Genomic DNA, 16743 nt, shown 5'->3' on the forward strand with positions numbered 1-16743 from the left:
TTCTGACACTGGGTGCAGCTAAATTTTAGGATCAATTTCATTAATCTGATTGGATTGGTTAGGAGATTTTTGTCCACTAGTGGTCCCAAACTATAATTTCCGATCATTCATATGAAGTATCGTTTGTAAACAATCGCTCAGTAAATTGTATTAGTTAGTGGCTACCTTACCAGAGCCAGGGCAGCACCATCCAAACCCGTTAGAAACTGAGGCTGGGACCAGGCTAGCTGCCTACATTGGTCACTATTTTTAGTTCTAAAAGTATTTCAAAAGACACCTTAGCAATTTCATTGGACTTTGCTCTGTCTCGAGAAGAAAGAAGCTGATTTTATTTCCTAACTGACACTGTAAGAATGAACGGTAATCTCTTATTGCTTCCTCTGTGCAATGCTGACAGTTCCTCGTGAAAGAGATAAAAACACATTCCTCTCTGTATGTATTCGCCTTGGTTACTGGGACACACAGCCTGTGGTGCTGTGAGATGCAGTGCTGTGCAGCTGTATAGCAGACAGAAGCCGTATTCCTGGCCTGCTCCCGCGCTCTTGGCTGCTTGCAGCGGCCCTGGAAGGAGCTGACACACACAGAGGTAGGAGAGAGGCAATAAATAAGCATTAAGAGCTTCATTTACAGCTAGCTCCGACCGTCACACAGCCTTGAAGTGCAATTTCTGTCACCGGGCCGCTGATCAATAGAGAGAGGATGGGAAGATATTGAATTAATGAAGATAATGTATTTTTTAGCAGAACCTGGGCTTTTGCATTCGGAAATCGATGTGATTGTGTTTAATTCTTCTTTCAGCGCCGGCTCGCTGTGGGGATTGATTTCACTCAGCCTCCCTTTTTAATCATCTTTGCGAGTGCGCGCCATTGTGCTCTGGATCGGAGCAGTGACAGGCTGTCATTACCGGGCTCTGCAGCCACTCTGAGGCCGGGACACAATGGGCCTGATTTAGCAATTGTGCGTCTGTGTTGTTCACAGCAACCACATTCCTCCAATCGTCCTGCGAGGACACCCTGGGGTGATGAGAGGGGGAACCGGTCTGGTTGCCCTCCTCTATCAAAGACTCAAGTACGCACAGGTACTCAGGTAGCATGAGCATTGCTACGGTTACAAGCATTACTAAAGGTAACGCTTACGTTGCCATAGTAAGGGTAATATTGCTGTGAGCTGCCAGCTTCTCATCCTGGAGCTGGCAATATAGTGGCGGCCTGCCGCTATACCACTCCGGGTCCTCCATACTTGTGCTATAAAACCCCAGCCAGGGTCACGTGAGCGAGGGGAGAGGAGCGCAGTGGGTGGATCAGGTACAGTATGGAAGTGTTAGTACAGTTGTGTTAGTACAGTGTAATGTTAGTATAGTACAATGTTGTGGTATAGTATAGTATGTAGCGTAGGGTAGCTTCGCTGGTAAGGCAGCAGGGATTATTGTAGTTTAGCTGGTTAGTGTAGCTTAGAGACAGTTTGGGGGGAAAACGTCAGCTACACAATATCTAAAACACCTGATTTGTCATCTATCTATTATCCAAGAACCTATATGGATACCTTATGTGCAAACCTAGTGCTAAGAGTTACTGTTTGAAAAATGTGGTTTTGCGAGATGCACTAATATGTAATGCTGACAGTGATTAACTTCACATTCATCTGTGTTTACACCACAATAAAAGTGCCCCAATTTCTGCCCTCTAAACCCAGGTACAGCTATAGTCAAAACATTACAGTATATCTCATTCCCCTCACTAGCTGCACAGGAATAGAAATAAGAAGCAGCAGCAGCAGTGGACACAGCAGTGACCGTTTTCATCACAGCAGCAGGACAGGCACGCACCTTCTGAGCAGCAGCTTGGGGTGGTTCTTGCTCTCGAGATTCTTCTCAATGAGGTCAGAGAGGAGCTGTTTGAGGACCCCAGTGGCATATTCCATCTCCCCCTGCAGTGCGGTCATGATAAGGGAGGCCACGTTCCCTCGGTCCCGCATGCTGAAGCTGCGCTGAGCCTCCAGCGTGCGAATGAAGGTCAGAAGGAAATGCTTTTTGTTCAGCAGTTGCCCAAATAAGTTCAGAGCCTTCTCCACATTGGCCTGCACCTGAGAATGGAACACACCCAAAATTATTTAGGACATAATGTGCAACTTGTCAGAAACATATAACACAATGGTTATAATTAACTTTCAACACACAAACACGTCACACAAGCAATGGTCCCTTGGGGACCGATAATTGCAATAATTTAGCTCTGGGAAACGTTATAGACTGCCATTGAACAGAGACAATAAACTGTTAACTCTAATTTGTAAATGTTTAAACGTAAAAAAAACCCATGAGGTATAAAAAATAAAAAAGGCAGTTTTAGGAGTAGGAGAATAGATACAAGTGTTTTATCTCATCAGTTTATTTTCACTCTGGGTTCACTTTAAAGCTGGGCCTATCATCTTGCTTGCTGCCTTTGTCAGGGAACCCCGAACAAGACAGAGGCTATGAGAAGGCAACTGCTTTTATTACAGTAGTTATTGTATGGACAGATCCCTAGGCAGTCATCTCTTATTATAGAATCAGTCATTCATCTGCATTCATTGTCCTGAATGGCCGTATGTTGCAGCATAAGGATAACTGTATATGAACGGAGCAGATGATAGTGGAAAGCCCTGCCAAAATGTTATCGTATATGTCTAGCAGCATGACTTTTTCTTCAGGTCTTCAGTTCAGCTTTAAAGCAGAACTCCAGCCAAAACGTTTGTTCTAATTTGGATAAGAGTGAGAAAAGTTTAGCAGCTCAACTCTTTATTGTCATTTAAAGTTTCACTATAAATGGCCTGAGTGGTCAGAAAGTGAGAAGAGATTGCCTTGGCCAAACAGCAATAGACTGACTGAAGCGCTCAACTTTTAGCAACACAGTGTTCAGTGCAAACATTTCATATCACTTCCTGTTGAGGTAACGATAATCACCAGGGCAGGAGGTGAGGGTTTATATTCCCTGTGGGGACGCAGACAGACATTTAATAAATACACATGTAGTTCCTGACTGGCGATAATTTAATTGCCACCTATATAAACGGGCCCTAACAAGCAGCAGAGTTTGTTAGGTAAGAATTCTTTTCACCCTATGGCACAAGAAGGATAATGTGTTCTCTTTTTCCCTCTATATATTCCTTTTTGTAATTTACTACTTTTTCCTTTTCCTTTCTATTACTAGATCTCCTTTGACCCGTTGAATGGTCAAGTTTAGATATGTTATATTTCCTGTGTGTGGCACTATAGACTTACACATTGAGATACAAATATATGTTTGATATTGTCAAAGACTTGTAAAATCCCCTGATAACACCATATATTATCTGTTTATATGACAAGTGCAAGGCCGGATTTATCCTTTTTATATCCCTAGGCCAGTGATGGCTAACCTTGGCACTCCAGCTGTGGCAAAACTACAAATCCCATCATTCCTCTGCCTCCCTGAGTTATGCTTAAAGCTGTCAGAGTATTGCAATGCCTCATGGGGCTTGTAGTTCCACCACAGCTGGAGTGCCAAGGTTATCCATCACTGCCCTAGGCCAACTTACTTGTAGCTCCCCTTTCATGTACCGCACATCCCTCCAATGCCCTGTACAGACCCCTCTTCAATGTCTAACATTCATATATAGCAGCCCCCTTGTATTATATACAAATCCCTTGGGCTGCAGCTCACTATTTCTATGTTTCACTTATTTGCAACCTCTGCATTCCATTTGCAGCAGTCCCTCTTACATGTCCAACCGCCCTACAGCCTGCTGCTGCCCAAGGCCTGGGCCTTTGTGGCTTATCCAGAAATTAGACCTTGGATAGGAGTTATGTTCTCTTTATTTTTATTGTTAAAGAGACACTGAAGCGAAAAAAAAATGATATTATGATTTGTATGTGTAGTACAGCTAAGAAATAAAACATTAAGATCAGATACATCAGTCTAATTGTTTCCAGTACAGGAAGAGTTAAGAAACTCCAGTTGTTATCTCTATGCAAACAAGCCATTAACTCTCCTACTAAGTTTAGTCCTGGAGAGGGCTGTTATCTGACTTTTATTATCTCAACTGTTTTTTTTTCTCTGCTAGAGGCGAGGTCATTAGTGCACAGACTGCTCTGAAAGACTCATTTTGAATGCGGAATGTTGTGTAATCTGCGCATATTATAGAATGATGCAATGTTAGAAAAAACACTATATACCTGAAAATAAAAATATGAGAATATTTTCTTTGCTGCTAATCTTCTAGTAATTATTCATAGTACACAACCAATTCACTATATCATATTTTTTTTTTCGCTTCAGTGTCTCTTTAAAGGACTACTGTAGGGGGTCGGGGGAAAATGAGTTGAACTTACCCGGGGCTTTTAATGGTCCCCTGCAGACACCCTGTGCCCGTGCAGCCACCCATCGATGCTCTGGGCCCCGCCTCCGGTTCACTTCTGGAATATCTAACTTTAAAGTCAGAAAACCACTGTGGCTGCATGGCTGTGTCCTCGATCCCAATGATGTCACCAGGAGCATACTGTGCAGGCACAGACCATACTGGGCCTACACAATACACTCCTGGTGACGTCACCGGGAGGGAGAGCACGGCTGTGCAGGCGCAGTGGTTTTACGACTTTAAAATCAGAAATTCCAGAAGTGAACCGGAGGCGGGGCCCAGAGCATCGATGGGTGGCTGCACGGGCACAGGATGTCTGCGGGGGACCATTAGAAGCCCCCCGGTAAGTTCAACTCATTTTCCCCGACCCCCTACAGTAGTCCTTTAAAATGTGTCCAGCAATTTATTGTTCTTGATGTGTATGACTGATAAGTTGCATATGTGCCACAATAAAAAGATTTAAAAGCAAAACAAAGCTATGGCAGCTAAGTAAACAAAAAAAGGTAGCTTTGCCGTATGCCAAGCTGGTTGGAGTTTTCCAGTCATTGACAGACGCTTTATGTAATCGCTTGTGGAATGTAATCCTCATTCAAGCCTGAGAGGGACTACATATTTCATTTTTACAGTCATACATATTCCTCTGCAGTAAGGATCCCATTTCATTCACATGAGACACCTGCATCCTTATGCGCAAGACGTCTCCTTGCTTTGCAGCAATGCAGAGCGCTCCACAGTGTGTTGAAGGAGAAGGAAAAAAAACATGTAAAGGTGCCCAAACCACCAGGGAGTGTTTGTGAGAGCGCAGCGAGGCGTATGGCACAGGTGAGCGTAAATTCTGCGCTACAGAGAGGCTCTTCATCATTATAACACAGGGTACTTCTCATTTAATGGGGTCTTGGGGAGGGGCGGGGGGCTCATTAAAGATCTTTCCTTGCACTTTAAACATTCTACGCCACTGATTAATTCTACCATTAGGCAAAATTATCACCCAGGTTTCGTATGGTTCAAGAGTCCTCAACCTTTACAAGGAAGAAAAAGAACAGGCACTAGAAGAGACACAAGCAGCTGGGGCATTAATCACGAGAGTATTCATAACATATTCATTGGGTATTAACGCCTGGATTTTTTTCTAAGTGCCTCTTTTTTTGGAGGGTGCAAATTGCACATAACAGGTCCCCCCCGCTGAGCTGAGGAGGACACTGATCCGGGATTGGCTTATCTCCAGCTACCGGCACGAGGCGGCCTCCCTCCACGGCCTCTGATTGCTTTGGAGAGTTCTAAAGTCATTGAATTGTTTCAACGGGAAGTCCAGCCGTGACTCTAAAATGACAGAGTCACACAGATTACGGCTTAACCCCTTCCACAACTATACAGATGGAAATCCTGTGCTCTCTGCAACCCAGCTGCACAAAGTTCTAGGCACAAATGTTTTTCCAGTCTTTTGAGGAACTCCATGACAGAGTTTATAATAGGGAAAGAACAAGTTGCTGGACAGCACTCAGTGCAGACTGTCCAACGCACTTACAGAGCTCCCCAGTTCCATCAAACCGCCAAACACAGATCAATCCATAATGCATGTAGAAAACAGTGCTGGGCACCAGTCGTAGGATTAGGGTTTACTGAAGCTCTTAGGTATACATAGACAAGCAAGGGGTGAGGCATCGGCCTGCCAGGCCTCTCACACTGATTGCTGAAGTAAGTTCCATAGAGTAAGGGCTGCATGGGAAAGGCCCGAGCACCAAATGTTTTTAGGTGGATCCTTGGAATAACCAAATTCATCTTGTTGACAGAGCGGAGGGTGTGTGGAGGAGCATATAGTTCCATTAGATCCGCTATGTACTATGTGCAAATTGGATTCCTTACTGGGGTGAATTGACTGAATACAATTTTTTACTTTCAATCTGAATTATCTCATAGAAAATGTTTGCCAAAAACGGTACAGTTGATGGGCCTCTTTACAGTGGGGCAATGTGATAAAACAAAGACACTACGGACATTGAAGAAATGGTGATCTTTTTTCCTGATCTGGTAGGTATTGAACAATGTATGGACAGCCACACAGGATGAGGCCTTGGTACATTCACTTCCCCTGTGTTGGGCATATTTATTGGATCTACAAGATTCTGAAGTTATGCTTATAGCTTGAGTCACTGTTGTCCAAAATAGTAACTCGTTATTTCAGGAGAAAGTTTGATGATGCACAGACATGTTACTCGGCATATTCTGTGTTATTGGGGGGGGGGGGTTGGAGAACACTTGTAGACACTATGGATCTTCACCTGAAATTCAGGCAATGTCTATCTAAGGTGTGTACATAGCTGCAATGAGGTAAGGAAGGGGCTGTGGCTGGCTGATATCCTTAGCATACGTACCCCGAACACCTATCTTCTATGGTGATCACTGATCGTCAGCACTGTTTGGCTGCAGTAGCCCCACACCAATGCCAGCAGAACCTTCACCCGTTTTCATTAAGGTACCTGCTAGTATGGGTTTTGGGCTGCTGCAGCTGGACCAGGGACAATGCATTGCAGGGTCTTTAGACGCCACCAACCAGGTAAACATTTCTACCCCCTCTGTCAGCCTCACCTGTCGCCATCAGTTCCAGCTTGGTTAGATGCAGAATTCAGGTCCACGTTAAGTTTTTAGCAATGCGTGTGATAAATTCTCCAGCTCTGTAGCAGCTCTCCGCACTCTCTCTGCTCATTAGGAAGACAGACCTTTCTCCATTTCTTCCTGAGCCTGGGAGTCTTCGGGGAGCCACCGGAGTGATGCGGTCTTGGCTTTCAGCAGCATGTGGAACAGCCGCTTGCGAGGATGAACGTGCTAAATCTGCAATGTGGGGAGCTGGATCAGACTGTGTAAAGTGCTGAGGGAAATGCCAGCCAGTGATCTGTGCCAGGCAGGATGATTATCCGGCTAGGTGTGTGTGCCGCGGCTACTCTGTAAAGGGTTTCTACAGGTTCCTCACAGACTCACCGCGCCAGTAATAGAAGGACACTTTGTAAAGGCTGGCGGAGACATGTTTCCTCCAAACTGCAGACGGCAATGTAATATTCATGCTGCTTCTTCCTGATAACTTCATCAACTTTACATTAAACGCTGATAAAAAAAAAGCAAGATCTTTAGTCTAGTGATGCTGTCATTCCAAAATGATCACGGCCCAATTCCAAGCACAGCATGAAATATGCAATCTCATAGCTTGGAAAGCAGGATGACCAAATATCACCTCTGTAGTAACAAAGGAGGCGAAGAAACTTTAAAAAAAAAGTGTTTTATGGTGGACCTGAACTCTTGCACAAGACATAAGGAAAACAGAGAGAAATACCCCCAAAGGAAATAAATATGTCAAGCTCCATATTCTTCTCAATTCAGGTGTGCTTTAAGACTAAATTTACACTTAATTGGAAAAAAAGGTAGTTTTCCGCATTGGATAACTGGACACATGGTAGGATAGCAGTGTGCGGCACCTATCTGCAGTCCCTGTGTGTGCCACCTGTCCACTGCACCCGTCCCGTCACTGTGCGGCAACAGTCCCCTGTGCCCTATCGGTACACTTGGCACCTAGCCCCTGCACGAGGCACCTCTACCCTGTAGCAGTGTGCAGCACCCAACTCCTGTCGCTATACGTGGCACCCGGCTCCTCTCGTTATCCCCGGCACGTCGTTGTGTGCGGCACGCGACACCTGGCCCATGTCGCTGTACCCAGCACATCACTGTACCCAGCCCCTGGTGCTGTGCATGACACCCGTCCCCTATCCCTGTGCGCGGCACCAGTCCCCTGTCGCTGTGCGGCACCCATCCCCTGTCCCTGTGCGAGACACCAGTCCCCTGTCCCAGTGCGAGACACCAGTCCCCTGTCCCAGTGCAAGACACCAGTCCCCTGTCCCAGTGCGAGACACCAGTCCCCTGTCCCAGTGCGAGACACCAGTCCCCTGTCCCTGTGCGAGACACCAGTCCCCTGTCCCTGTGCGAGACACCAGTCCCCTGTCCCTGTGCGAGACACCAGTCCCCTGTCCCTGTGCGAGACACCAGTCCCCTGTCCCTGTGCGAGACACCAGTTCCCTGTCCCTGTGCGAGACATCAGTCCCCTTGTCCCTGTGCGAGACACCAGTCCCCTGTCCCTGTGCGAGACACCAGTTCCCTGTCCCTGTGCGAGACACCAGTCCCCTTGTCCCTGTGCGAGACACCAGTTCCCTGTCCCAGTGCGAGACACCAGTCCCCTGTCCCAGTGCGAGACACCAGTCCCCTGTCCCAGTGCGAGACACCAGTCCCCTGTCCCAGTGCGAGACACCAGTCCCCTGTCCCTGTGCGAGACACCAGTCCCCTGTCCCAGTGTGCGGCACCCGTCCCCTGTCCCAGTTTGTATCTAAAAAGATGAATAGAATATCTATCACAGGACTAGGAAAATACCATCTGCAAGTTGGGCTTAATTTTTTATAGACACTATTTCATATTTTTATTTTTTCTGCTATAATGAGTAAACACAGCAGTAAAAAAAAAAAGTGTCCCCTCATTTCAGACGGCAACACAACAAAATGTGCATAATTTGCAGAGGAAGGAGAAAGAGACAGTGTGATTTATGGTATGCAGAGTATTATGAAATATGACGCTTTGTAAAGAAATTGAGTATTACTGCAATAAGCACCAGTGCACATTCATCCTAAAATGTTTCAGGCGCTTGTGTCCAGAGACAGACAGGTAGCTTAAAGAAAGACAGAGAAGACATCACTAATGCAGCGGCAGTCATCCATCATCTACAAAGCAGGAAGGTCCCGCAACACAGGAAGCTGCAGAGCTATGGCAGCGACTAGCAAGGCTTTTGTTTACATCAGGGGTGTCAAACCCAAATTACAAAGTGGGCCAAAATTGTACACTGGGACCAAGTCGAAGGCCAACCTCAATGTCTACTGATCACCTTCCTCCCTATGTCCAATGGCCTTCCTCCCCCATAAAGTTCCCTGGTGTCTAGAGGCCTCCACCCTCCCCTACACAGTTGGTGTCTAGTGCTTTCCCCCTACCTCCCCATATGGCTTCCCTGGTGTTCTAGGGCTTCATCTCCAATATAGCCTCCCTGGTGGTCTAGAGAGGGTCAAACATAATGCACAGCGGGAAAACCACTTGAGGGCTAAATTTAACCTCCCTAGCGTTCTGGACTAGATGAGCTTGTCCAGAGACGCTAGAGGGCACCGCTCGGTCCTGCTGGGCCGATTTGAATAATTTTTTTTTTAAATACGCAGCAAGCACTTTGCTTGCTGCGTGTCCTACCCGATCGCCGCCAATCCGCTGCGAAAGAGGACCCCCGCAGACCCCGTGCGCAGCCTGGCCAATCGCCGCCAGGCTGCGCTTTGGGGTGGATCGGGAGTCCCTGTGACATCACAACGTCCATGACGGCACTCTGTTTGTCGCCATGGCGACAGGGGAAGCCCTCAAGGAAATCCCATTCAGAATGGGATTTCCTTATGGGCGTGATCGCCGGCGCGGATCAGAAGGGTGGGAGGGAATGAGCACAAAGGGGAGAATCATGTAGCTAGCGCTAGGCTAGCTACATGATGTAAAAAAGAAATTGGGCGAAAAAAACCCTCCTGCGGCCAGCAGGTTAATGGTTCTGAGGGTTGATATGTACGGTTTACACTGAAGGTACCGCGACACAGGAAGCTGCCAAGCTACGGCAGTGACTAGCGAGGCTTTGTTTACATCGAAGGTACCGCGACACAGGAAGCTGCCAAGCTACGGCGGTGACTGGCGAGGCTTTGTTTACATTGAAGGTACCGTGACACAGGAAACTGCTGAGCTACAGCAGTGACTAGCGAGGCTTTGTTTACATTGATGGTACCACGACACAGGAAGCCGCCAAGCTACAGCAGTGACTAGCGAGGCTTTGTTTACATTGACGGTACCACGACACAGGAAGCTGCCAAGCTACAGCAGTGACTAGCGAGGCTTTGTTTACATTGACGGTACCACGACACAGGAAGCCGCCAAGCTACAGCAGTGACTAGCGAGGCTTTGTTTACATTGACGGTACCACGACACAGGAAGCCGCCAAGCTACGGCAGTGACTAGCGAGGCTTTGTTTACATTGACGGTACCACGACACAGGAAGCTGCCAAGCTACGGCAGTGACTAGCGAGGCTTTGTTTACATTAAAGGTACCGTGACACAGGAAGCTGCCAAGCTACGGCAGTGACTAGCTAGGCTTCGCTCACATCGAAGGTACCGCGACACAGGAAGCTGCAGAACTTTGGCAGTGACCAGCGAGGCTTCGTTCGCAGGACTTTTTAAAAAAAATGATTGGAAACTGCATGCACCATTTGTATGTGCATTTCTGTGTGATTCTTTGGCGGTATTGGTGTGGACGACAGCTCTTGTCACACGGCTAAAGCAGACAGTTTGGCACCCTAAACGCCATACATATGCAAAATAACCTCCCTGTGCTCTAAATATTGCACAGGAAGCTCCATTGACCATTTTGCTCTCTGGGGCAGAGAAAGAGTACTGCCTATCCTGCAGGTCACAGGGGCAGCATCTCTCCTCCACAGCCTGGATTAATATTAGGGTGTTGCTGTGGTCCCTGGGTATGCTTACACTAGGAAAGACGGATGAGGAGGAAATTATGTCAGGGCATGCAGGAAAAGCATGCTGGGCAGTCTAGCACACTGCATAATAAAACCTCTCACAACTGCCTGGAATGATTTTATATGGAGGCACCTACTATCCCTCCCTACATGATATTTGTTGTGTGCAGGCCACTTTATACGGCAATGTCGTAGATTTCCAAACACCCTCCACCATTCGATCCTTGAGGGTCAGCAAATGAAAATACAAAAAAGCAGTATGATCAGGGGAGTAACTACAAATCATGCCCCCTCCCCCCACCAGCAACATTTTGATGCCCCCTTCCCCCATGTTCACACCCTTGCCTACCCCTGGTGACCCTCACAGCCTGGGGACCAATCTATAACCATAACAAGTGTAGCCACAGAACACCTGATCTGAAGGCTGAGACCCATCATCAGAGGGAGTGTAGTAGTAGCAGGGACCCCTTAAAGCTCTGAGTCTCCCTGCGGTCATAGCAGCTACTCCCCAGGGCCGGTTTTACACTTTTTGCTGCATAAGGGAAACTTGCGAGGATCTCACATGACATGATGCAGCTCAACAGGATAGCACACTGGCTGGCTGTGAGTCTGTGACAAACAAACTGCCACTCCATTCCTTCTCAACCAGGACAGCAGTGCCATCTCCTCCCTTCTGCTGTGCAAGTCGAATGAGACACTGCTGCTCTCCTGCCTCTCTCCTCCTCACTGTCAGACTCCTCACATAGCACAACAAGCTGCTTTTCCCCAATGATGACCTCTTCACCATGCTCTCCTCTGGCTTATCCTCCTACTCTGACTGCATGCTGTTAGTGTACACACAGTACAAACACGCTGCTCCTGTAATCTCTGCAGCCTGATGCAAATGTTTCACCTTGCATCATGAGAGAACCGGCCCTGCTGCTCCTCTGCAATTACACCCCTGAGCAGAGCTGCATTTACCATAAGGCACTGTAGGCACGTGCCTACAGGCGCTTGATGATGGAAAGGCGGTTCACTCCACCTCCCCAAGCGCCTCCCTCCCTATGCAGAGTCCTGATGAGAGTGTAAATGAGAGGTTACTCACCTTGCTCTCTGCATTCCACTTATGAGATCTCCATTCAGTCAGGGGCACCTCTAGCTACTTAAAACCGAGATTCCTCTGGCTGCCTAATACTTGGGGGCACCTCTAGCTACTTCATATTGAGGGTACTTCTGGCTACCTAATACTAAGGGGCACCTGTAGCTACCTATGATGGGCAAGGGAAGTAAGGGAGAAGTGACAGATGTGGCAGCCAGCACACTTGCAATGCAGTTTAGTCGGGGTTTGTAAGTTCATGGAGGGCAGAATCTAAGGTGCCAGGACATTTGTGCCTATTGGCTCCTGTGAGGTAAATCCAAGCCTGCCCCCGAGTATAATTTAAGCTTGAAAGTCACCAATGTACTTCAGGCATGCAGAGCACGAGTGGCTGAGTAGAGAACACACTCTCACAGGCCTGGACAGTGACAGCTCTAATAAGTGAGTCAGAGGCTTATTAAATAGCCCTGAACCACCAGTATTTTAGCGCAAAGACTTTCTGGCTTCCTTTCTCGGGGGTTGATGAGGACAGAATTTGTGGCCATCTGGAAATTGTCTGCCAGAAATATAACTTCTCCACAATTACCGCCAGTCTGATGGATACGCTGGCGCACCTTGCGGCAGACAAAAAGCAGATTGCACATTATGCGGCCTGGGGAAATTTGTCGCCGCTTTTTATGAGCCTGCTTTGGGAAGTAAATTTGGAAAGCCATTAAACATATCGAACTATGAAACAAGTGCAGGGAATGTGAGGCACTTAATTGGACGAGTCTTTATTGGAAATCCTATTGACGATACAGAGCGAGGGCTGTTGTAATGACATGCCTTGTACTCAGGCGAGGCCCGGGTCCCAGAGACTGAGCCATTCTTAGAAAGGGCAGATGCAGCTCATATAGGGGGGGAGGGGTCTGCCCTTCACGACAAGGATTTTTCCATCAATATTTATATTAACTACCACTAAATGTACATTTCCCCGATGCGTCTGCTTTGCTGGAAAGCATTCGGCTTCAATTAGAATTTACTGGCACAGAATACCAGAGGTCGACAAAAGAGCTTGTAAAATGCAGGTGTCGTCGCTACATTTAAATGTAATCGGCAGCGTACAGAGCAAGCACTGCAGACTGAAACCAGGGATTTGGTACAACTACGGTAGTTTAATTCAGGAGCAGAACATTCAAAGGAGAAACTTGCAGCCAATCAGAGCAGCCACAGGATTAAACCAACCTAGCCAATGAGAGCTCAGTAAAAAGTAGTTGTAAGTCTGTTGATAGTGGTTGCTTACTCCTCTGTGTATGCCACTAGGCTGAGCTGGACAGACAAGAACGATCAGTGGCTGCAGGGCCAACTACCAGGAGGAGAACCAATCACTATGCGTAAATGGGTTTAGACTATTTACATGACTAAACATGCAGTCCCCTACTTACAAAGCGTTTTTGTTCTGGGAAATTGTAAGTTGAATGTGTTTGTAACTGGAGTCCTGTGTTAAACCTGGTGAAATGTGGATAAATGATTTACTTTTGGGGAACTCTTGATTTGGACATATAGCATAAACTAGGTTTCCTTGAATACAATGCTGTAACATGCAACCCAAAAATATACACGGTATATATCATAAAAAAAGTATTGTATAATTTTTGCATGGTCTGTATCCCTGAAACATCGTAACTGGAGTCGATGGTAAGTAAGGGGACTGTCTGTACCCATTTCCTTTTAAACAATTCAGATTGCCTGGCTGTCCTGCTGATCCTTATGGCTAAAGGCAATAGAGACAAGACTCTGAACAAGCATGCAGATCAGACTGAAGTCTGACTGGATTAGCTGCATGCTTGTTTCAGGTGTGTGATTCTGATACTACTGCAACCAAAGAGATCAGCAGGATAGCCAGGGAACTGGTATTGTTTAAAAGGAAACAAATATGGCAACCTCCATATACCTCTCAGTTCAGGTGTCCTTTAGGAGCAATCACAGTGTAAGAGCAAGTCCTAGCCAGTCAAAGCATGGCAATGTTTATGCAACTAGGAGTAGTACATGACCAATCAGAGTACTGCAACAATGACAGAAGTTAAAAAGCTTCAAACTAATCAAACTTCAGGGACCGGGATAAACTGCATGGAATCTGAAACATGGTTCTGTAAATTGTACCCATTTCCTAATTTTAAAATGGAAGTTGATAAAATATAATTTCCCATTCGTTATATTGAAAAAAAAAAAAAAGAGTAGTTTCCTCACAGAGAGGTTTATGAGCTAGTGTGGATTGACAAGGGAATGGACTTTCCCCATCAGGAATTGTAATACAATACCGTCACAATGTTTAATAAAGTTGTGGTCACAGCTACTTCCTGTTCTGCCGAGGACCTGCTCATGCTAAAGCAGGGATTTGTTTCCTCCAAGGAAATTGCTGTTCTATATTAAATCCATCTGGTAACTATCAGCAGCACACACTCCTCTGTATGTCGGGAGCAGCTGCTGTGGAACGCTACTGGAGCATGCTGGGATTTGTAGTTTTTGAATAGCTAGGGGAAGCATGAACAAGCAGTGCTTCCCTGCAGCCATTAGGAATAGATCACCATTACATGAACAAGCATGCATATATCAGGTGTTTCTGACTGAAGTATGACTGGAATAGCTGCATGCTTATTTCAGGTGTGATTCAGACACTACTGATGCCAGAAAGATCAGTAGTATGTCAGACAACTGGTATTGTAAAGGAAATAATATGGCAGCCTCCATTTCCCTTCAAGCAATGGCTCCTTCTGTATCCCTCTTACTTTACGGAGTGAAATTCTAGATGACAGGATGTTATTGCTGTCTGAGTCCCTGAAGAACAATCCGCACACCTCCAGGTAGCTAGAATAAAAAGGTCTCCGAAAGTTTTGGAGAACCCACCTTTGAAAGCTATAATTGGAATAGACGCCCCATTGGGAAATCTATCCCCGCCCCCTTTTCCATAAAAACGTTAGCATTCCATTTCCCATCCTAGGACCACCTGTCACGTGAAAGGGACAAAAGAGGAAATCTTCACAGACAACAATAAAACCTGACAGGCATTGTAGCCAGCATCCAAAACATCTGGATGGAAATCCACCACCCCCACCCATGCACCGCAAATTGTACATTCTCAAATACTATATGAGCCATACAAAATATGGAAGTAAAGAAATATACTGGAAATGGAGACTAAAATGCAGAAAAAAAGTATAAAGGATTGGTCGGCTTTCTTTATTTCGACACAGGAATGTGTTTCGGAAATGCAGATGGATAGGGGCATGCTGAGACCTGTAGTTCGCTAACAGCTGCAGGATTTTTTTTTTTGCTCTCTACTTTTCCAAATGGTAGTGCTGCCAACATAAAAACCATCTGAAAAGCTAGCAATAAAAATTCTCCCTCTTCTCCCAAAAAAGGTGACATTTGCCTCCGCTGTAAATTATCACTTCTGCCGCCGTCTCCCTATAATTTACAGCGTTCAGCATAAATTATATGCTGAGTTTTTGTTGCATAAAAAACGAAATGGCATTTCTTTTTAAATAGTCATATAAACCCTGCTAGCTGTAAATTTCACCAGGTTTTAACTCAGTGCTGTCAGTTACAAAAAAAAAAAAAAAGGGAGTACAGACAGGTGGATTTAACAAGACTGGCGCAACTCTAATATATGGAGATCTGCATTAAGATACTGAAGGGGACTTCAGACAGTGGTGTTCCTTTCAAGTGCAGGGGATCATTTGCTGTACAGGTTGTCAGGCTATCATAAGAGAGTAACTCCAGGCAAAAATGAACATTTGTGAATGTGTATTAAGCCTAGTTTACGCCAAAAAGTGCTAAGCGTAACCGCAAACGCGTAGCGTCTTTTGAAGCGATTCCCAGCATTTGTCTAGCTATTTTGTAGATATGTGTAGCTATTTTGGAACAGTTGAATTTAGCATTTTTTCATAAACAGTCCTCTTTCTGCCATGTGTACAAAACAGGAAGTACACTTTGACAAGGAAGTGTTCAGCTTTTGATAAAAACCGCTATGCAAATCACTCTGTTCAGCGCTTTTAAGAACGATTTCCCACTTTTCCTATACTTTACACTGAGGTGTAATCTCCTTCAAAATGCTGCAGGACCGGGGTGTGCATTTGGGGAAAAACAAAATCACCGCTCTGGTGTTATCAGTCCCATACAAACACATTAGCCGACAGCTTTTCAAAACGCTAGCAATTTTAAAAGGGCTCAGAAGCGCTCTTGGTGTGCACCAGCCCTTAGTCCGGAAACAAAGTCCCAAACAATCGACCATCCAATTGATCGGAAAAGCTTGTTCAGGCCCACCAACGGAGGGGAAAAGAAGCAATCCAATCAGACTAAAAGAATTGTTCCGAAATTCGGATTGACAGAACGATTGATAGAACAATCGTTAGTCATTGATCGGCACCACTAATGCTCCCTGATCCGATCGAACGGTCGATTGTACAGTTAATGGGCATTTGTATAGGAGCCAGCCTCAATTAAAGTACAGAAGCTGTGTGGCTGCCATGAAATAGTGGCTAAAACACGATCACAAAACCCAAATGTGTTTTGCAATTTTCACTATGTTGGCCTCAATCAAAAGCAGAAAAAAAGGAAGGAGAACAACGATTGCCTTTTTTTTTTTTTTTTTTTAGAAAATCACTAATGCATTCAGTATGAATGCATTCCCACTATTCCAATAGTAACTTCACTGTACTTGTGTATAAAAAATCGCAA

At 45.8% G+C, this 16743-nt stretch overlaps 1 protein-coding gene across 11 annotated transcripts in view; it reads right to left on the reverse strand.

Moving 5' to 3' along the window:
* Positions 1–16743, reverse strand: part of PLXNA1 (plexin A1) — a 508150-nt gene that overhangs the window by 55707 nt on the left and 435700 nt on the right. For all 11 annotated transcript variants that reach the window (XM_068253084.1, XM_068253090.1, XM_068253089.1 and 8 more), the window contains one exon: positions 1826–2082. In XM_068253084.1, the coding sequence (XP_068109185.1) occupies positions 1826–2082 (257 nt within the window). The remainder of the gene's footprint in view (positions 1–1825; positions 2083–16743) is intronic.

The sequence above is a fragment of the Hyperolius riggenbachi genome, chromosome 9 (genome assembly GCF_040937935.1).
Source record: "Hyperolius riggenbachi isolate aHypRig1 chromosome 9, aHypRig1.pri, whole genome shotgun sequence".
NCBI classification, from domain to species: Eukaryota; Metazoa; Chordata; class Amphibia; order Anura; family Hyperoliidae; genus Hyperolius; species Hyperolius riggenbachi.